At 44.0% G+C, this 22,270-nt stretch overlaps 1 protein-coding gene across 1 annotated transcript; it reads right to left on the reverse strand.

Moving 5' to 3' along the window:
* Positions 1 to 436: 436 nt before the first annotated feature.
* CENPJ (centromere protein J) lies at positions 437 to 21,440 on the reverse strand. Its single transcript, XM_056858342.1, has 16 exons — positions 21,018 to 21,440; positions 18,786 to 18,909; positions 17,583 to 17,843; positions 17,080 to 17,203; positions 16,743 to 16,848; positions 14,600 to 16,193; positions 13,855 to 13,984; positions 12,254 to 12,419; positions 9,868 to 10,113; positions 8,456 to 8,555; positions 6,757 to 6,866; positions 6,025 to 6,129; positions 4,670 to 4,810; positions 4,504 to 4,588; positions 1,689 to 1,809; positions 437 to 665 (listed from the first exon to the last, which is right to left on the reverse strand). The coding sequence occupies exons 1-16, from the start codon at positions 21,438 to 21,440 to the stop codon at positions 455 to 457; spliced, it is 4,047 nt and encodes a 1,348-aa protein (XP_056714320.1). The 3' UTR covers positions 437 to 454.
* Positions 21,441 to 22,270: the final 830 nt, after the last annotated feature.

Genomic DNA, 22,270 nt, shown 5'->3' on the forward strand with positions numbered 1-22,270 from the left:
ACCTGGGACCTTCTGCATGCCAAGCAGATGCTCTACCACTGAGTCATGGCCCCTCCCCATATGTGCACAATATGTAATTTTATTCATAGCCTCAAAGTAAAGCAAGAGGTAAGGTGGCTTACTGGGAGGAACTTCCTTTTCCTGGGGCTGCATATAGGAGGACATGGCTCCCTACTAAGGAATAATATTCATCTTCCATTCGTGGCTGTGAATATGAATCACTGAAGAACTCTTGTGTATAAATTAGCATAACAGACTCACTTATTCATCCTACCTGTATAAGTAGAGCATACGACCCTTAGAAATTATTACCTCATGCTTGCTCAAAGCAAGTAGGAGTTTTGGACAGTTGTAGGGGAGAAAAAACATTTATTTTATAAATTATGTACAGAATTTTTACATATTTTCTCAGCAAACAGAATCAGGATTGCCAGTAAGAAAACATGAAATGTAATCAACATGGAACTGTCATTTGTGGGAGAGTATCCATTATAACTTTGCCATCCTTATCTTTAACTCTTACTCGACCAGAGGCGTATTTTGTTTCTTGGCATCCGTTTGCATATACAGTCTTGGTGGTGCCATCAGGATACCTGCGCCTCTTGAAGTGCGCTGTGTGCAATTCTTCTTGACCATTGTTGAATTCTATCGTCTTGCTTCCATCCCTTAATAAAAAATACATGAGCAGTCTTAACACATAATTTCTTGCTGAATTCTAAAAACAGAAGACCTAAGGATAGAGCAGAATGCAGCTACTGCAGGACAATTCATTACTATCTGAATATTTTATTTTATTCAATTTATACCTTGCCCTTTCCCAACAAGGTCAGGCTCAGGGCATCTTACAACAGAAATAAATGTAATATGATACAATTAGGTATAAGCTAAAACATGAAATTAAAAGATATACAATCAGAGTAAAAGATGGCTATCCTACAGTACTATAGATGTTTCCCAATTGAGAGAGGGCCCATCACAGTAGCAGGCAGAGAGGCTGCAAGTGATCTAATAATAATCCTCAGGGAGTGGAGACAAGGGAAAATCCAGGAAAGTTAGGGACCTACAAGGGGAAAAGGAAGGGAAGGAAGGAAAAGGCTCAAGAAGGAAGGGGGGAAAGGACAGGAATATGGAAAAAGGAAGGGGGAGGGGGCTGGCTGACTACTAAACCATTGCCTCAACCATATGCCTGGCAAAACATCTTACAGGCCCTGCGGAAGTTAAGTCCTGCAGGGTCCAGGTCTCATTAGACAGGGTTCCAAAAGGTTAGGGCCAGAGCTGAAAAGTATCTGGGCCCGGTTGAGGCCAGCCAGACGGGCCTGTGGCCAATAATAAGTTGGTTCCTGAAGAACGTACCTTTAAAAAAAAAAAAAAAACAGGTACTGGCTAGTACTTCATATTTGGGGCCTTCCTGGTTTTTGCTTGGGGCCACTAATCCTAATCAGCATAGGGGAGTTCCCTTCCATTATCATGTCTAAAGATTAATCAGAGTATAAAACGTCCGAGCTGAAGCCTTTACACATGTAAATCCTCCAGCTAGCCAAGGAGCAAGTGGAAAGAAGTGTCAAGGTCAACAGCATTGGCAGCACTGCAGTTTAATTTTCCTCAAAAATATTGTAAATTACTTGTCTTATTATATTAGGATGCAACTAAATGCAGGCTAAATTTAAGCCGACAAAGTAAAACCTTACTGCTGTACGCGGATAATGGTGCCGTCAGGAAAAATGTGTTGTTCTTGCCCGTCTGGGAATATATTTTTTACAGTTTGGTCAGGGAATGCAATTTCTTTCCTTCCATCTGGAAAGTACTTTTCTGCAATAATGATCACACGGAATGTCAACATTCAGACATACATCTGTATACAGTGTTTTTAGTTTATGAAGCATCAATTATACATGATACTTTACAAGTTAACTAGAAGCAAGAGAGTATGTTGTGCTAACAAATCTTATCCATGGCTGGCCTGCACAGTCCCAATGTGGGACTGCATAGAAGATCCATCAGATGAACAACAGTTACAGGTAAGTGAAACTCTGTTTTTCTCAACCTTTTTTACTCCATTCCCCCCTTCCACCATTGTTAAGAATATAATTCCCCCCCAAGATAGTCTCTCAAAAAAACAAACTACAATTTTACAGATTGTACATAATCTACAGGACATCCCACTTTGCTGAATCCCCCCCCCGAAACCCTAAAATTCCCCCCTTGTTGGGAAACCAAGGACTAGGGCAGTGATGGCGAACCTTTTAGAGATCGAGTGCCCAAACTGCAACCCAAAACCAACTTATTTATCGCCAAGTGGCAACATGGCAATTTAACCTGAATACTGAGGTTTTAATTAGCTTAAATGATTAACAATTTCCTGGTTGTTCTCCAGCATGATGTAGTGGTTAAGGTGTCAGACTAGGATCTGAGAAACCCAGGTTCAAATCCCTACTCTACCATGGAAACTTGCCGGGTGACCCTGGCCCAGTAACACACTCTCAGTCTTGACCCTGGCAAGTATTTGGATGGGAGACCACCAAGGAATATCAGGGTGGTGATGCGGAGGCTGGCAATGGCAAACCACCTCTGAATGTCTCTTGCCTTGAAAACCCCACCAGACATAAGTCAGATGTGACTTGACAGCAAAACACATGCACACAACTGGCTTCCTTGTCTATTGCTGAACTTATAAAGCTTAGCTCACTTGTTTGGCTAGAACACATTTATCCCACTCTTACCACAAAACTGCAAATGATGACCTTGGCTACACACACACACACACGGTGTCTCTTGCTATCTCTTAGGAGTGTTGTAAGGATAAAACAGGCTAACTAAGTGAGCCACCCTTAGCTTCATGGAGAAAGAGTAGCAAAAAAAATGTGGAATGGATTTTCCAGTAAGGTTTCTGAGCCTATGTACATTATTCTGGGACTGGAATGACAGCCCCCAGAGTGCAATGACAGCCTCTGGGACTAGCAGAAATGTTCTGGGACTGGAATGACCAGGCTGTCATTCCACTCTGGGGGCTGTCATTCCAGTCCCAGAACACTTCTGCTAGTCCCAGGGGCTGTCATTCCACTCCTGGGACTGTCACTGCAGTTGCAGAATCATTCTCCTAATCTCAGGGGCTGTCATTCTACTCCAAGGCTAGTCATTCCAGTCGCAGAACACTTCTAGTCCTGGCAGCTGTCATTCCAGTCGCAGAGTAATGTAGCTAGGCCCAGAGACCTTAATGGAATATCCATGCCACATTTTCTTTGCAATTTTTTGTGCTGTAAACTATTTCAAAGGAGCGCATGCAAGTCAATGGGCAATCCTGGCTCCCATTATCTTCAGTGGGCTGTGCAGTCTCTCCCACTGTTTCAAATGGGCAATCCTCTCATTCATTTTAATACATCCCTTTTCCCAAGCCAGCCAAGGCCAGTGCCTGCCTCTCCTGCGGGTGAGTAAAGGGCAGCTCCTGCCTCTTGCCCAGCCCAGGCTGGGTGGAAAGAAAAGGGAGAACTCTCCTCCCCCTACCCCCTGCCACCGCCAGGCTGGAGGGTGAGAGACTCAAAACGGATAAAAGGAAGTATTTCTTTACACAACACATAGTTAAACTGTGGAACTCCCTTCCCCAGGATGTGGTGATGGCTGCCAACTTGGAAGGTTTTAAGAGGGGAGTGGACATGTTCATGGAGGAGAGGGCTATTCATGACTAGTCAAAATGGATACTAGTCATGATGCATCCCTATTCTCTCCAGGATCAGAGGAGAGAATTCCAGCCCAGGCTGGGAGGAAAGAAAAGGGGGGGGGGAGAAGAGATGCACTTGGACACCCCGCAGGCTCCAGGTCGGGAGAACTACCCTCCCCCTCCAACTAAGGAAAGTTGCTGCTTCGTTTCCAGCCCAGGCTGGGAGGAAAGAAAATGGGGGCGGGGGAAGAGATGCACTTGGAAACACAGCAGACTCCAGTCCAGGTCGGGAGAACTACCCTGGGGACTCGGGGAGGGAGGCGGACTCGGGTTAGGAGGAGCAACCTACCTCCTCTAGCGACTAGCAAGCCAACAGTGGAGGCCAGCCATGTGCGGCCGCTTTTAAGGAGGCACTGCCGCTCTGTGTTGGCCTCCATAGTCTGGTGTACCATAGAGACTATGGAGGCAAAATTATAGAGCATCGCCATTTTTTTTTCTCCTGCTGGAAGTTTTTCAGCAGCGGGCAGAGGAAGCTAATAGTGGAGGGGAGTCCAGGGAAGGGGGGGCAACTTACCCGCGTGCCCACACAGATGGCTCAGCATGCCAAGTCCGGCACGCGTGCCATAGGTTCGCCAACACGGGACTAGGGGATCTGGGAGACCCAGGTTCAAAATCCACTCTATCATGGAAGCTTGCTGTGTGGCTCTGGGCCAGTTGCACATACGCGTCCATTTTCACAATAGCCCTATGAGTTAGGTTAGGCTGACAATATAAGCCACTCTGGGTCAGTGTTAAGGAGGGGAAAGGCAGGGTACAGATGAAGTGAATAAGGAGAGGTCACACTTTACCTATTTGTCCATTTGAGAAGTGTAGGACCTCTAAACCTGTGGGGTAGGTGGTGTGGGTAGTCTTCGCATCTGCATAATAGTATATCTGAGGAGAGTTCAAAAGATGCCATTAACAGAAGCATCTTGCATTTATAAAAACACAGTTATAGAACTGCTGGATACCTACCACTCGCTGGTCTTCTAGAACTTGTTTTATATCCCCATTGAAGAAGGTTACCGTGGTGGTCTTGCCGTCACAGCTGACTTCTTTCCGTGTGCCATTAGGGAAGAAAATAAGGTGGCTGCCATCCTTTAAAATCTTTTCAACCTATTTTTTAAAAAAAGGTAAAATAAAGCACATTTCTTTACTACTACTGCCTGCTAGGTTGAAGTGTTTGAAGGTGTCCTTCCACAGAACAGACAGCTCACATGCTTGAATACTACACATCGGGTCCCCAACATATTTGAGCCTGTGGGCACCTTTGGAATTATGACACAGGTCGGTAGGCACAGCCATAAAATGGCTGGTGCCGCTTACCTTCAGTCATACAGAGAAGACCCTTGTGCTGTTCTGGCAACTGCTACCAAAGCAATTTAAAAAAAATCTGTACAGCCAATCTGAGGAGTCCCGTGGCGCCGAGTGGTAAGCTGTAGTACTGCAGTCCAAGCTCTACTCAACCTGTGTTTGATCCCAACAGAAGTTGGATTCAGGTAGCTGGCTTAAGGTTGACTCAGCCTTCCATCCTTCCGAGGTCGGCAAAATGAGTACCCAGCTTGCTGGGAGTAAAGGGAGGATGACTGGGGAAGGCACTGGCAAACCACCCCGCAAACAGTGTGCCTAGTAAACGTCGGGATATGACGTCACCCCATGGATCAGGAATGACCCCGTGCTTGCACAGGGGACCTTTTACCTTCACAGCCAATCAAACTGCTAATGACCAATTAGAAGTCTTGTTGGGCAAAAGCGCCACCTGGCCCCTCCCATTTTCTAAAAACACTTGGGCACAATGAAAGCTGTTGGAGACCCCAGCACAAGTTATAATCTTCAGCCAGAGGTTTGGATGGAGAGGTAAGGAGCCTCTAGCCAATCTTCACGGGGAAGAAAATTCACTCATTGAGACCCAGAATATGAAGCACAACACAGATCCACGGAGGCCTGGTTTAGACATGGCCTGGGCTAAATTCAGCACATAAGTGTATGATTGACTAGAACATGGAGAGATTGGCTATGATTTTTGGGTTCCAGCTTAAGCCATGGTGGAAAATCTATATTGAGAAGACTTAAAAATATCTTAGCTGCTGAAGTTAGAAAGCCCCAGTATACTTTATGAAAATTATGCAAACCAGTATAAACATTTGGTTAAAAAAGGGGACACAGACCCCTCCCAGCACAAGTGCAATATCGTACTTTTTGGAAACGTGCGTATTAGCTTCCAGCTGTCCATTCTTTGTGAAATCAGAAATGCATACAATTACATTGTACAATACTGTCACCCACTATTGTGTTCTGGAATCGCTTTAATGGAGAGGGCTGTCACTTACCTTTCCATCAGGGTGACTGGCTTCTCTTTCTATTTCTTCTTCCGAATCTATGTAGGTGGGAGTTGCTGCTGTTGAGGTGTCAACAGCTGCACTACCAAGAACATTCTGAAGGGAGAAAACAATTGCTACTGAATACAGTAAGAGGCAAAACCAGCCTTCCTGTGGTCACCAGGTGACCGAGATATACTTGGAAATATCTCCTATAGAAACCCCATTCAACTAGATGGAGATGTTACAAGAACATATTTATGTTATTTATAGTCCGCCTTTCCCACAGGGACTCAAGGTGGATTGCCAATAGTGAGTCAGTACAATAAACAAAAATGGGATGTTCAATAATCAGTGCATTAGGATTTTAGAGGTCTGGAGCCACCAGAAAGAACTGAAGCACAGCATAACTATTCACATGACACATTAAGCAGTACAGAAATTATATAATAGGATCCTATTTAACAATAAGCTATACACAGCGGTATAGACCACAGTCTCAACCTAGAATATCATTTAAATGACCATACTATTTTTCCACACATTTTTCTCTACCTCAGCTAAAAAAAGATCTATATAGAGATAAAGGCAAATCCTGTACCAATACAAAGCATTACGCTACTCCTTCAATGCTGCAGTGGTTTATGGTTATTTAGTACACTGATGATAAACAATCGCTTCAAAGTGATCACAGTGCTGCCCTCTCAAATCGGGGGGGAGGGGGGAAATAAGACAGTAACTTACCTTACTTGTTACCATAAAAGTCTTGGAAGAGTCGTCATGGGTTGTGGCTGGGTTGTCTGAGTAACTCTCATTAGGTACAACCGCTAATCTAGATCTTGCAGAATGTCTTCCTATTTCAAAAGGAAATTATAAGATCTTGGATTTCTTAGGCTATAGGCTCAAGATAGGGTTTTCAACCAGTAGGGTTTTCAAGGCAAGAGACTAAGAGAGGTGGTTTGCCATTGCTTTCCTCTACATAGCAACACTGGTATTCCTTGGTCTCCCATCCAAGTACTAACTAGGGCCAACCTTACCTAGCTTCTGAGATCTGGCCCATCCAGGTCAGGGCATAGCATAGAATACGTGTGTGTATGTGTGTGTTTAAGTGCTGTCAAGTCGCTTCCAACTCATGGCGACCCTATGAATCAATGTCTTCCACAAATTCCAGGTTCCACCACCTAGTACTGCAAATTAAGGAGGGGCCATAGATCAGGGGTTGACCATCTGCTTTGTTTGAAGAAAGTCCCAAGTTCAGTCCCCAGCATCTCCAGCTAGGACGATATAGTAGCTCTACCGGAGAGCTGCCACCTGTCAGAGTAGACTAAAACCACCTTGACTCACCAACAGCTGACTCAGTACAAGGCAGATTCGTGTGTAAAAGATGCAACAGAAGGAAAGACTTCTGCCTGAAACCCTGGAAAGTCACTGATGGACTAGATGGAGTATTGATCTAATTTACTAGTGGGCAGTTTGTTATTTCCCACAATTGGGAAAGCCAGTGAAAAGCTACTGGTTTTACAGCTGTGATCATGCATACGAGCCCTTAACATTATCCTCAAAAGAAAATATAAATAAATCACTAATTAGTTGCCATGACAACTCCATCACAAAACCATTTTTGTGACATCTTTCAGCTCTGAGTCACTAAGGAAGAGCCAGAGGCCAAGTTGGAAAGGTAACTACTTTCTCTAGTAAGTAATGATAGTCTTTCAATGAGAATGTTAATTAGAACCGCAAAAGATTCATGTTGAATTCCTGGCTCTTAAAGAGGCCTCATTATTAAAGGGAGAGATAGTTTATAGTTTTCATTGAGTGAAGGTGTGTATCAAAACTAAGACATAATATTCAAAACTCCTAACCAAAGATTTGCCAGATAATAGCCACTCACTTCACATACAATAAATAAGTCAATGATGCTCTCATGACCTGCTATAGCCTTCAAAACTAGTGCTGAATTTGTCAATGCTGCCATTTTAAAAAATGTATTTCAGTCCACCTTGAGACCATCAAGATACAAATCCTGTGGAGAGGGGGGGATACAAGCTCAAGATAAGTGCGGGACAAAAACATTTCTACCTTTTCACATAAACCCATCTGAGAATTAAGACTGATGTGTCATCTCTGCAATGATTAGATCACTGTTTCGATCACTGTTTCTAAAGGCGCACTGTTAAAATTCAGAGGCATAACCGATTCCTTCTAAAATACTGTCGTAAAGACGGAGGGATGAAGCATGTAAGAAAGGTTCCGTCTTGGTGGCACTGTATGTGGCCCTGCCCTTGTAAGCTGAGCCAACAAGGAACTATCAGAGTAAGTCTCTATGGAGTGACTAGTACTTAAACCATGAATCTGAAGCAGCCCCTGGAGAAGAAATACAAATCAAGACTTGCAACTGAAAGATCATCTAGAAATAGTATCAGTTTCCGTAAAGCCTTTGTACCTTCTGGGGGCAAGTCGCCTTTCCCATTTGTTTTGCTGCTCTTCTCTGCTTGAGGTACTGAAGACACCGTCTGACTTTTCTGCAATATAGCTGGTGCATGCTGAAAAAGAAGCAGCCTTTTCAGAACATCTTTAAAATATTCTGTCATCCCTTCTAAACAATGCAATCTTGGCCAGTTTCTTGGAAGCCAGGACTGGCCATGTGAGTTTCCTTAGGAAGAGTTGTAGAGGAACAGTGCCCTACACGTGGTCACGTCCTACTCTTGGGGAAAGCCAGCAAGGTGTACTGGTTAGGAGTGGCAGACTCTAATCTGGAGAACCAGGTTTGATTCCCTGCTCTTCCACGTGAGCGGAGGACTGTGATCTGGTGAACTGGGTTTGTTTGCCCATGAAGCCTGCTGGGTGACCTTGGGCTAGTCACAGTTCTCTCAGAACTGTCAGCCCCACCTACCTCACAAGGTGTCTTGGGAGTGGTAGGGAAGGCGATTGTTAGCCAGTTTGAGACACCTTAAAAGGTAGAGAAAATTGGGTATAAAACCCAACTCCTCTTCTTTTCACAGCAGCCACATCTTCAAAGCAGAGTTCTCTGCTAATACTTTTAAAATATGAGGTGGACTGCCAAGGAGGAAGTTATCAGCAGTGAAAGGAATGAGACAATCTTCCTTGTATTCCTGGTTGCTTTCATATCCTACTGACCATACTGTTGCCCTCTTAGGAAACACACCCTTTATGGGCAAGGTCTATGAAGATCGGACCAGAACAAAAGAAACAAACAGAAAAGACCCCAGAAATAGAAGCCACAAGCGACACTGCACCACTGAGCACGGAAATATAAATGGGTCGGGAAGTATAAACACATTAGAGAACGAGTTCATTAACTCTTAAATATAACAAAATAACCCATTATCAATTTTTTCTTGGAAAGCCAGAGTAGTTTGAAGTGGAGTGTAACTCCTCCCCCCTGCCTAGGACTTGTAAGAACAGATTGGCGGGTAACCTTACAACACAACTACAAGTACTACAGAGTAATATAAAAATCGCAGGAAACGTGAAAGCTTGTTAATCTAGACTGATGTCATAAAGCTCTGTTCTTTCAGGTTCATAATCCTTGACACCCCCCCCCCATCCATTTATTTGCTCACACAAACCCTCTCCTCAAAGAGCCAGACTGGTAGCTCAGCCACACTCACTCTGGCAAAGGCATTGTGTTTGAAGATCCCAAGAGGATCTTATTTTAAATTTAAGCCAGCTTGGATCACAAACAGAACTAAGATGCGCGGTCAGCTGGGCAGTTTGGTTTTCATTAAATCCACCCTCTGAAGCAAGTTTCAGGTCCCTGTTGAGTTTCAAAGAAGTGAAATGTTGCATATTTATTTCCCAGTCAACTAGAAAGGACATGAAAGGAGAACTCACTGCAGTCTCTGCTGTTCTCTTGGAACTGACCCCATAGCTGTCAGCTTTCCTACTGTTCGCAGATTCTCTGTCTCTTTTCCAGGCTTCCAAACGAAATCTTTCCATGATTTTGATCTCTTCCCGTAGTTCCGTATTCTCTCTGGTTAAAGCTTCTACCTGGTCTCTAAGACGCATGTGGGTGGTTGACCATTTTGCTTCTCTCCGTTTTAAATCTTCCTGCAAGGCTGCCACCTGCTGTTTCAGAGCCTTAATTTTTAAAAAAAGAAAGTTGGTTTTTATATACCGACTTTTCTCTACCACTTAAGAATCAAACCGCCTTACAATCACCTTCCCCTCCCCTCCCCACAACACTCACCCTGTGAGATAGGTGGGGCTGAGAGAGTGTGACTAGCCCAAGGTCACCCAGCTGGCTTCATGTGGAGGAGTGGGGGAAACAAATCCAGTTCACTGGATTAGCCTCCGCCGCTCATGTGGAGGAGTGGGGAATCAAGCCCGGTTCTCCAGATCTGAGTCCACCGCTCCAAAAAGTTAGTATACGAGCTAATTATTCTTCTTCGGTTCCTGTAGGCTATCCGGGCTGTGTGACCGTGGTCTTGGTTCTGCCCTGTCCCTTTTCCTGAGAAACCTCCAGCTTAAGAGGGTTTAGGGAAGAGCGACAGATCTGAACTAAGCACAGCCCCGGTCCCCTCTGTCTTCCAACCCGTGACTTTTCCAAGAGGGGCACAGTCCAGATAGCCTACAAGAACCGATGAACTCTGACCGTGAAAGCCTTCGCCAATATAATTATTCTTCTGTTACATGAAAATATACAAACTGAAGGGGGGGAGAACCCTCTAAGGCAGCAGCACACACAATATCCAAACCAGCGTGGTCTCCGTTTATTTTGGAGACGTTAGCGCACTTCTTCCCACAAAGGGTCATCAATGCACTCACTTCTCATCGACTTGTAGTCTTCAGTTTCAATAAAGCACTGGGAAATGTGGACTGAGAGCCCAGAAGAACAGGGAAAAGGGGGAGGCAAACTCTCTTCAAGGCAAGCGTGACGAGAGTGCCCACTTTGCCTGGGAGGGGGACTCTCAGAGGCACAGCTAGCTTGCACCGCAACTGGAGAGGAAGCAGGCAGTCCTCATCCAGAAGGATTCCTGGCACAACCACGCTTGTAAGGAAGTGGCCCGTCACTGGCAAAGAGAGCATTTGCAGAGGGAGAGCAGAGGAACAGCGAAGGCAGGTGCGAGTTGTGTGGAAGGAGGAGAGGAGGGGTGATTATCCTATGTGGCCTCACAAGGTGGCAGGCTACAGGGGGGACTGGGGAACTACGGGACAGTAACAATACAAGCACACTTGTGAGGAGGTGGCCCATCATTGAATCATAGAATCATAGAGTTGGAAGGGACCACCAGGGCCATCAAGTCCAACCCCCTGCACAATGCAGAAAATTCACAACTACCTCCCCCCTCCGCACCCCTAGTGACCAGAAGATGGCCAAGATGCCCTCCCTCTCATCATCTGTCTAAGGTCACAGAATCAGCATTGCTGATTGATTGACAAAAGAGAGTACTTGCAGAGGGAGAGCAGAGGATTTCCCACGTGGCCCTTACAAGGTGGTGTGATGCAGGTGGAACTGAGGAACTACAGGACAGTAACAATACAAGCAGGAGGATTCCAAGACCTCAAGGAGGGACTGAGGGGCAAAGAGACACAGGAAAAAGCACCCCATTACTATCCGAAGTACAATTCTATAGCAATATCCCCCAAGATCCCTGGACAACAAAGGGCTAAACTAGGCCCATTAGGAACTCCCATTCAGTTGGCTTTGTAAGCACAAGGGAGAGCACGAGATGCAGACTGTGGTTATGGCACTGCGGGAGGGAGTTCACAAAGTTGTCTGCAATGCAAGAATCATACACACAGCTGCTATTTGCTCTGCAGAGGAAACATTACAGCTATCTTACCGGTCCTTGTATGTTCTCCTCCTTTGGGGCAAGCAATAGCTGGGGGTGGGATTTTTAATGTGAAAACAACATGGGAATGGAAGAACAAACCCCCTCCTCCCCCGGTGCTGTGGCCTTGATCCAAATTTCTGTACCCAGCTCCTTAAAAAAAAATTTTTTTTATGAAATAGTTGAACATCACCACTGTTTGGGTGACCCAAAAAGACCCGAGCAGAACTGAACCCAGAGTTCTGTACAACAGCAGCCAACAAAATTTTCAAATTAAAAGCAGATAAAAATGATGTTCAAGACATTCTTCATCCATGTAATCAACCCAGATATTTACAACTTCGTGGTTATGAAAGTACTACCTTAAGGACATTGGTTTAACATTTGGTGTGTGTATTCTTGTGAAGTTCTCCCAATCAAGTATAGGCTTTCCCCCAGTTATTTACCTGAATTTCATCACGCTCTTTTTTATCTGGAATGGCTCTGGCTGCCAGGGTATACTTCTCAAAAACTTTACGCTCTTTTTGAAGTTTTCTTGTTTCCTCTTTTTTCATTTCTTCTATTTGAGCTAGTTCTTTTGCTTTCTGTTGTTCAAAGTTGGCAATTTCTTTCCTGAAATTTAACTGCTTGTTAATCTCTCTCACAAATCTTCCAAGTTTAAAGCATCCTCTTTCAAAACTTATGTGACATACAACTTGTTGCCCCTTAGGAATTTCACCAACTTAATATTTTCAAAGAAAAAGCCCTCCTAGGGCATAACATACCAGGCACTGTTTCTATGACTCCTCTTGTGATGCAAGAACATCCTTTTAATCTCAAAATATGAATTAGTTAACCAAGAATAGGCCAGAAATATCTTCAGAAATTGCCAACAGTACATTTTAGTTAGCAGAAGGAGGTAATTACTGACCAATCATTATAAATTAAAATATTCCTTATTTCAATTCCATTCTAATCTCCAAATACACAGCAGCATGACAGTAAAATTTTTGATAGTAAAACTCCTCAGCCTCTGCCTCCTGTCTCTGACCTCAGTTTTTATATGGATATAAATCAGCTGTTGAAAAACAATTCCAGCTATTAGAAATAAGGAAATTGACTACATCTATATATAGTTAAGGAGCCCCATAGCGCAGAGTGGTAAGCTGCAGTATTGCAGTCAAAAGCTCTGCTCACAACCTGAGTTCGATCCCGACGGAAGTTGGTTTCAAGTAGCCGGCTCAAGGTTGACTCAGCCTTCCATCCTTCCGAGGTCGGTCAAATGAGTACCCAGCTTGCTGGGGGTAAAGGGAAGATGACTGGGGAAGGCACTGGCAAACCACCCCGTAAACAAAGTCTGCCTAGAAAATGTGGGGATGTGACATCACCCCATGGATCAAGAATGACCTGGTATTTGCACAGGGGACCTTTACCTTTATTATATATAGTTAAGTAAAATTTAGATAGATATTTTTGGCAAAGAGTGTCATCTATGCAAAAATTACAGACCAATTCCCCGGCAATTCACCTCAGGGTTGGAGAACATACACACTCTAGGTTTGGATTTGAATAGGATTGCCTACAGCCCCACCATGGTCCTGATATTGGCCTGTATCCTACCATTCCACTAAGCAACTTAAATGGCTCTTCCATCAATGGAACTCACCTGGAAAAGGAAACTTAGGCTAAAGGAAGATCCTGCAGCCTAAGGTAGGATACAATTCACTTATGCACTTGTTTCTCCAACAAGTTATTGACCTACATTGGGAACCATCAATTAAATCATATTAACTCTTTTTGTGACAACGACTGGCTGTGTTTTACTTGGTGAGTGCTAAGTGGTGCAGGCCTTTTAAGGAGAATCAAACCAGCTAACAATCTCCTTCCCTTCCCCTCCCCACCACAGACACCTTGTGAGGTAGGTGAGGCTGAGAGAGTTCAGAGAGAACTGTGACTAGCCCAAGGCCACCCAGCTGGCTTCATGTGTTGGAGTGGGGAATCAAACCTGGTTCTCCAGATTAGAGTCCACCACTCCTAACCACTACACCACAGATTCTGAAGACGTTACCTGAGATTTTCCAAAGAACTCTCATGCTCTTCTCGAAGTTTTGTTAGAGATGCATTTTCCATCCTGAACCTTTCAATTTCTGTCTCCAATTCAACAAGCTTCTCTCTCAAAAGCTGGGATCGAGCAGTGTCTAACAGGAGTCAGATTCACCATATTAGATACACATCAGACAGAGAGAGATAATATTTTACCTTCTCTAACCAACCCTTAGACCAGCTTTCTAACTGATTATACACACACAACTTTACCCACACAACTTTACCCAAAAGACAAAGAGGTATCAGTGAGTCACTGTGAAACCAGAAACAAATCAAATAAATGGGTTTCAACTCCATTCACGTGGAGCCTCGCAGCAAGGTAAACAAGCCCCCGTGCCAGTGTGGGCTCAGGAAAACATGTAGCACTTCTCAGCCAAATCGTGCCCCAGTGCACTTGGGAATGTTAGTTCCTCAATGTCAAGCTGTAAAAAGAAAATGTGTCTGACGCACGACTCTTGTAATAGTCAAACCGTTACAACATTTTACATATTTATGAGCACCTGCAAAACTGCAGAAAGGCAGTAAATTGTCAGTTTTAACACAACTTAAAACCCCCAACCAAATAGGCTTCCACGGTTGGTCATTAGCCTAAGAAACAGCAAACCGACATCACAGATCCTACTTTCAATCTTTAATTTTTAGAGAACACCTTTTGGAATACATATTCATACAGTCGGACACACACTCAATTTCATAGTCTGGCTTACCTGCTGGTTCTCCCTGACCCATGTTGGGCTTAGTCTCAGGCCTTTGTTGTGCATCTTCCTTCTGTCTGATCCTCAGAGAGGGAAAGAGCTTCAGCATCAGATCCGTCGTGGGAGGTGCAGTGACCTCGCTGTCTGCCACACTTTGCTTGGCCAGAGCATCCCCCTTCTTCATTGTGGCAATCTTCCTCTTTATCGCTTTATCCGAGAAGAACCCCTCACTCCAAGCAGAACAATCAGTGGACGGAGACGCTTTGATAGCCGCGTCACTGCTTGATGCTTGGGCACACAGCCTCCCATGCTCTTCGAAGTCAGACCACGATCTTTCATCATCAAACTCAACCTTATTCCTATCCGCAGCAGCGAATACGCTTTGAGATTCAGGGGCTTCGTCAACAATTATCTCGCTAGATTGGCTGCTAGTAAAATCTTTTCCCGGCAAATCAAGATTGGCACCCCTGCTTGCACCTTTATCTGGTCCTGTACCCTCAGAGTATTCTGGACTATTGCCTCTATTCAAAGCAAGCCCTTTGGCTTCCTCCCTTGCAGGCTTTATGGTAGTTTCAAATTCTTCCTCTGAGGCAGAAGACATCTCGCTGCTTCCATTGGAGTCGCCTTCGTCCCCCCACCCTGTATTTCTAAGATCTTGAAACTGAGTGGTGGGAAAGGCCCACAGTATTTCAGTATCAGTTTTGTTTAAGTGATCTTTCACTATGAAAGGTGCCTGTGATTCAGCAGCTGGGCCTCTCTCCCTCTCCTTGCTAGCTTGTAGGGAAGGAAGCTCTTCTCTCTTATTCACTTCTGTAACACCCAACGCTTCATCCCTCTGCTGTGCCTGCCCCGACTTGACGGGAGTAGAAGACATTCTGTGTTCTGTAGAAATTTGCTGCCCTTGATCCAAGATCTTTAGGATAACCGAGGAATTGCTAGCGAAGGATATTTCAGCAGCAGCTTGCTCCAGAAACAAAAATTCATCCAGTTCAATTTTTTCCTTTTCCTTATCAGCATCCCAGTTTTCCAACTTCTTCTGGAAAGATAGTTCAAACGAGAGTTGAGAGTCTTTTTCAGAAAAATCTGCAAGACATTTGGGATGAAAGAGCATTTGCGTGGGCTCTGTTGACGACTGCTGACTTTCACCAGATAACTTGCTGCCCGCTCTGTTCAGCTCTGCAAGTTCTATTAGATTTTCTTTATTTTTCTCTGACCCAACAGGATCCTTCATTGATCCAACTTTTTTTTCACTGGGGTTTTGTCTTGTAGACAGAGGAATAACTTTCCCGGTGCAATTCCTGTGTGTTGTCGTTTTCTGAGCGGAAAAAACAGAACCCTTCTTTGGCTTAGCAACCTGATTACCCTTTTTGGGCACAGAGTTATCAGAAACATGCTCCTTATTTAAAGGAGCAATTTTCCTATGAAGCTGTGGCTTGTCCGCTTTAACTGTGTTGCTGACTTCTGAAGCATTTGGATAAAGAGTTCTTTTGCTCTCTTTTTGTTTGGCTACTTTAGATTTGGCACCAGTAAATCTAGTTAAGCCTTCACCTCGTTTTAGAAAGGGTTGCTTAGGAGCTGCTTGCTGAAAAGTTGATCTTCCAACTTCCTAAAAGAAAGTAAAAAACCCCACTGATTTCAGAGTTTTCCAAAGAAAACATATTGGCGTGGATCCACCAGCCTGCAGGTGCAAGGACCATGGATCTCTCCCATGTTCCCTGCCCCCCAGCCATCCTTTCCAAGGAAAACGTATTCCTGGGGTTGCAGGACCCATACAGCCCTGCAGGGTGGGAGACTGCAGCGGGGAGCAGGGAAATTGCAGAAAGGATGGTTTTGCCTCCTTTCCTCTACCCGCTGCTGCCTCTTGACCTGTGTGACTATGCAGGTCCCACAACCCAAAAGGACAGCTGGAGGGAGGGGAACATGGAGAAGTTCCACAAATGCCAGCACCATCCACTGACTGATTGCTAGATTAATATGAAGAGAATGATGTACCAGCCAAGTACTTTTAAGGAAGCCTAGATATGTGATATTTTATATATTACATCTACTGAATTTCTCAATGCCATGATTGAAGCAAAGACTTGACTTCACGATTGTGAATGGAGAATTTCATACGCTGTAGGGGGGGAATCAGTAGTAACCTTAAAAGTTTAACCTTTCTATTTTCCTTTTGGCTAAGCCGCTGTTCTTCCAATCGTATCTGTTCTTCTAGGAATTCTTCAAATGTCAGTTTTCTCTCTTGAATAACAGTAGGAATGGGCCTGTTTCGAGAGATCAAAATTCAATTGTCAAATCTTGTCATGAAATACAGTAAAATAAACAACAGCCTTTATATTCTTAGGACTTTCCTGTTTGTTTCATTTAGGCAAGAGCTCTGTTTTGCAATTTCTAGAAGCACGTATCAATCATTTTGCTTTATGGATTGACCTTACTTGAGCCTACTGCATAGACACAGTATAAAGACACCCTTCTGCATGTAAAACCTCACTCACCTTTCCTCTGCACTGAGAATTTCCAAGCACCTCTGCCCAGTCTCTATGTTTCCTGGGCTTTCACCATTATTGATACCATCCATGCTTCCTCCCAGATTTGGTTCTGGAGACCTACAGCTGCCTCCTGTGAAATAAAGACAGACATTTTCCAGGTGATATGGAAGCTGTAAACACCCAGAGAAAAAAATACAAGTGAATAAAGAGGATGCAGGAATTGTGCATGTGTGTGGGTGCGTGTGGGAGAGAAATATATACAGATGTCCCTCTTAATCTGCCCCTAGCAATAAATACTTGCAGCTCCCTCAAGATAGGTTCTAACAAATTTCCCTCCATTTTGGCTGTGCAGACACAGTACCACAATTTAAAAGTTCCCAAATGACTTCACCTGCCTCCACATATTTGTAGAAATGTTTTAATTGTGACTCTTACAAGTTACAAGGAAAGGCCTCAGGGAAAGCCACAAAATAATTTTTTAACATTTAAAGAGACCAAAGGTTGTTTACCCAAAATGGAAGTTTGGTCTGCAACCTCAAATTTGTTCAGGATTTCTAATGACCGATTCTCATAGGAAGAATCTTCACAGGAAATTCCTTTTGATATTTGGTCGTTGTTTAATATTTGCAGAGAATCTTTTTGTCCAGCAGGAGAAACACAAGACGCACTGTCCCAGGGAACACTGTTTCCAACATGACAGGGTGGGAAGTAAGATGCATGGGGCAAGTGACTATACTGTAGACACATGTCATCTTCTGTTACAGCAACACCTTAAATACAAAATAATAATATGATGTCTATTATATCTGCAAGAACCACCTCTGTGCGTTCAGCCAATTACAGGAGTTTCAAAACTATGATCAAGAAAAAGCTTAACCTCATAGCAAAGGTGTACTAATTCAGTGTTGTAAGTCACCGAGAGACCCTTTGGATGAGCGGCAACCAAAAAACCCTAATAAATAAATAAATAGACATACATAGTGCTAGTGAGCTTTCCATGGTACAAAAGTATATAACTTCACCTGGTAAATACCATCCCACTAAGCCTCTGTTAAGCCCTGACCTGGATAGCCCAGGCTAGCCTGATCTCGTCAGATCTCAAAAGCTAAGCAGGGTTGGCCCTGGCTAGTGTTTGGATGGGAGACCTCCAAGGAATACCAGGGTTGTGATGCGGAGGCAGGCAATGGCAAACCACCTCTGAAGGTCTCTTGCCTTGATACATCTAAAGGGTCACCATAAGTCAGCTGTGACTTGACAGCAAAAAAAAAAAAAAGCCTGTTAAACAGGCACAGAATTTTCCTCCAGGTCTGTTGGCAACCTTAACTATAGGTGACCTTGGGCCAGTCAGTCACTGTCAGCGTAATTGACCCTACCCTTCTGCAGATAACATGGGTGACCACATTTGCAGCCCTGAGTTCCTGGGTTAATGAACATATATCTAGAAGGTCTTAGGTATAAAGATATGCACTCAGCATCCCAGAAAGTTCTAAATGAGAAGCATAAATGTAAGTGGAAGCTGCAGTGTGGAAAGCAACCCTTGGCCTTGAGTTCTGGCTTTGACAAGAGTATTCCTGATTGAAGACTCATATAGCAAAGTGTCCTTGTATGCTGAAAAGCAATGACCACACAATAAAATATTTAATAAAATAATGCCCTGGCTACTAAAATTATAATGCATTTCTAAAGGCTTTTGGTCCTTCATTCCCACTCACCGGTGTGTGCCTGCTGCTCAGAAACCATGGAAAGTAGTTTCTGTTGTTCTTCTATTAGCCTTTGAATTTGCTCCATTTGTTGCCTTTTCAGCTCTTCTTGCTTGAGCTGCTGCAGTCCTTTCAGCTTTTCGAGCACAACAAAGGGAGGCATAGTTTTGAAAACTAACATCAGCATAACCAACATAATGCAATACAGGTTGAGTATCCCTTATTCAAAATGCTTGGGACCAGAAGTGTTTCGGATTTTGGAATATTTACATATACATAATGAGATATCATAGGGATGGGACCCAAGTCTAAACATTAAATTCATTTATGTTTTACATACACCTTATACACATAGCCCAAAATTAATCTTATACAATATTTTTAACAATTTTGTGCATGTGGGGCATCATGGAGAACCTGCTGTTGGCATGACCAGCCTGCACACGTGCCATTTTATTACCCTTTCTGGGTGTTCAAAAAGTTTTGGAAATCTGGCATCAAAGCCCCTCCTTGCTGCCGGCCTACAAGTAAAACTAAGTTTTTTCATCAAATTTTCCCTGACCAGGAATAGATCCAATTACTTCTATTCGCTGTATCAGGGACAGCATGCCAATAGAGCACAAAATATCAATATCACAGCTGCAGCTACCCACGTTCATAGGGTTGGTCTGCAAGAAGCCTTTGGAGAAGGAGAAGTCAAAAAGACCAAGTCGTACTTAGTACTTTCATTTGGAAATACTCTCAAAATATTATCCAAACAAAATGGGTGAAAAAAATGAAGCCACCACCACTGGTGTCAAACCAGATATAGCAATACAACCTAAGGCATTGGTTAAGATGCATGTTTGAAACCCCCTGGCAACGGGGATGTCAGTAAGAACTCACAAACATAGTGCAATACGAATGGGCTCTACCACCAAGTGCCTTGCAACCCCCATGCCCCACAAGCATGTAAACACAGACAGACATCCAACTGCAGTCTGAACATGCAATTCCAAATTCAGAGACGTTCAGAAGCTGCTTCCTAGAATCTCTCCCCCATGGGGTAATTTTATTTTAACAAATCCAGTATTAGTACAGTAAAGCGTATCTCAGTTACAGGCAGTTCAGTATCTATACCAGCTTGCAGTATATCAAGCTCTTGGTTTAAATCCCACAAAAGATGTCTGCATGCACAACAAGGGGAAGTACAAAAATTTACTCCTCACTGCCTGCTTCCACTTTTTTTGGGGGGGGGGGCATCAAGTCACATCTGACTTATGGCGAACTCAAGGCAAAATGCGTTCAGAGGTGGTTTGCCATTGCCTGCCTCTGCATATCGAGGCTAATATTCTTTGGTGGTCTCCCATCCCAGTACTAGCCAGGACCGACCCTGCTTAGTTTCTGAGATCTTATGAGATCAGGCTAGCCTGGACTATCCACTAAGTGAACTAATTGTATCCCCGTTATATTTTCTGCATGTGCAAGCTATAACAAAGTTGTTGTTTTTTTCTGATATAATTTCAAAACCAAATAAAGCATGTAAACCCCATGTTGTAGATTTCATTGCTCCATATGCACACTGTCAATTCATTAAAAACTGCAGTGAAGCATCTGAATGGCCCAGGCTAGCCTGATCTCATCAGGTCTCAGAAGCTAACCAGGGTTGGCCCTAGTTAGTACTTGGATGGGAGACCACCAAGGAATACCAGAGCCATAATGCAGAGAAGACAATGGCAAACCACCTCCAGTAGTCTCTTGGCTTGAAACCCCCACTGGATTGCCATAAGTCAGCTGCAACTTGACGCCACTTTACATACACACCCTCAACATTATATTGTTGCAGATACTGCACAAAACTGTGCTGAGAATATTCTCTTTCCTGCTCACATTATTGGTGTAACTCCTTCAGATGATATAGGCAACATTCCCACTGATCATAGCAGAGGAATGTGTAATGATACAGGATATTAAGCAAGACATTTTCTTAATTAAAAAGGCCAAGACTCCTTAGCAGGCCTACACAAGTTGCGATCCATCAACTAAATGCTTGTCACCAGTCTCATACTGGCATCCTGTCAGATACTCAAAACACCCCAGTTTTTACAGTCCAGACCGGCATAAAGAAAATATTTTTTAGATGTTTGCATCAAAACTCTTATGGGCTGCATTCAACTTAGTGGGCTGCAAGTTGCACCTGACCATCCTATGAATTCACCAGTGCTTTCTTCCTTGACAGAAGAAACAATACAGACAAGTTTTTACCTGCTCAAGCTTCTGCGTTAGTGGCTCATTGCAACATCCTTCATAAAGATCATCCAGTCGACTACATTCAAAACCATTTTGCAGAGCTTCACACTGGGCTGGACCATCTTTAACCATCTGCATCGGCTGTTTCTTAGCCAACGTAACTGGAAAAGGTGTTTTAGCCTCATCCAGCTTTTCTTCACAAGGACTGCAAGACTCCGAGGCGTCTTCCCCACGGAGAGAGTCTTCGCTCAGAGAAGCGCAGCTTGAACTGCGCAGCGAGTGAACTGCGTAACTCAAGGAGGCACTTTCAATATTAGTTGCTCGAGTGATTTTCAAATTAGGGAAAGACGGATTTAATATGACTCCAGCCCGGGAAGCATCGGACAACCAATGAGCTGTTAAATTTTCTTCCCAACTGAGATCTGCGGAGGTGGCCATCTGGAAAATTCAGTCACGATCCAAACTGTAACTCCTTACAATCCCCAAAAATTTGGTATCTGGTTATTAGTACCTGCAAGACGACAAATTCAAAAAAACATTTTATAGAGAAAGAAAGAAAGAAAGAAAGAAAGAAAGAAAGAAAGAAAGAAAGAAAGAAAGAAAGAAAGAACTCATATCCTGCAAGAAATTTTGTTAGTCTTTAAGGTGTTACTGGACTCTTGCTCTTTTCCACTGCTAGTGACAGGCTAACAATTGTGATTATATGCACGGTTTCTTTCTATACACAGCCAAGAGAAACTTCAGATTTGCTCACAACTGCATGAAAGGAAACATGAAGCATCCTTTCTGCCCCCCGCCCCTCCGAGCTCCCCAGCCCCCTCACTCACCTACTTACTGACCCTCTCTCTGCAGGGCGACACCCTCTAGGGACCCTTTACAAACCTACCGCCATCCTCCGAGCTCCCAGCGCCACAGGCTGAACAATACCGGCCGCGACGCACCCTGGGAGTTGTAGTTCATGGTGGGCCAGGGCCCTCGGGCTGCGAAGGGGAACTACCGCCGAGGAGCGAACTACAGTTCCCAGAAATAGCCAGGGAGAGAAAGGACGTTAGGCAGGTTTGCTTGGTAAATACAGCGCTGGTCGCTCCAAAGCGGCGGCGGTTGGAGGGCGTCGAGAGGCGCCTCACGTTGTTCCTGGGGGGGCGGAGACCGTTTTTTTGCCTCGAGGGTGTGGCAGGAGGGAGGAGTGGTGGCAGGATTGCCAGCAGAAACCGTTTTCAGGAAGTCAAAAGTCTCCAACACGATTATTTAGTTTTAGATAATATAAA

This window comes from Euleptes europaea, chromosome 12 (genome assembly GCF_029931775.1).
Source record: "Euleptes europaea isolate rEulEur1 chromosome 12, rEulEur1.hap1, whole genome shotgun sequence".
In the NCBI taxonomy this organism is placed as follows: Eukaryota; Metazoa; Chordata; class Lepidosauria; order Squamata; family Sphaerodactylidae; genus Euleptes; species Euleptes europaea.

Excerpts from the sequence above, each read along its gene's own strand:
- CENPJ (XM_056858342.1), bottom strand. The coding sequence starts at position 21,440 with ATGGCCACCTCCGCAGATCTCAGTTGGGAAGAAAATTTAACAGCTCAT. Across the intron at positions 13,985-14,599 it reads GGGTCAGGGAGAACCAGCAG|ACACTGCTCGATCCCAGCTT; the intron begins GTAAGCCAGACT and ends GACTCCTGTTAG. Across the intron at positions 12,420-13,854 it reads AGTTCTTTGGAAAATCTCAG|GAAAGAAATTGCCAACTTTG; the intron begins GTAACGTCTTCA and ends GTTAAATTTCAG.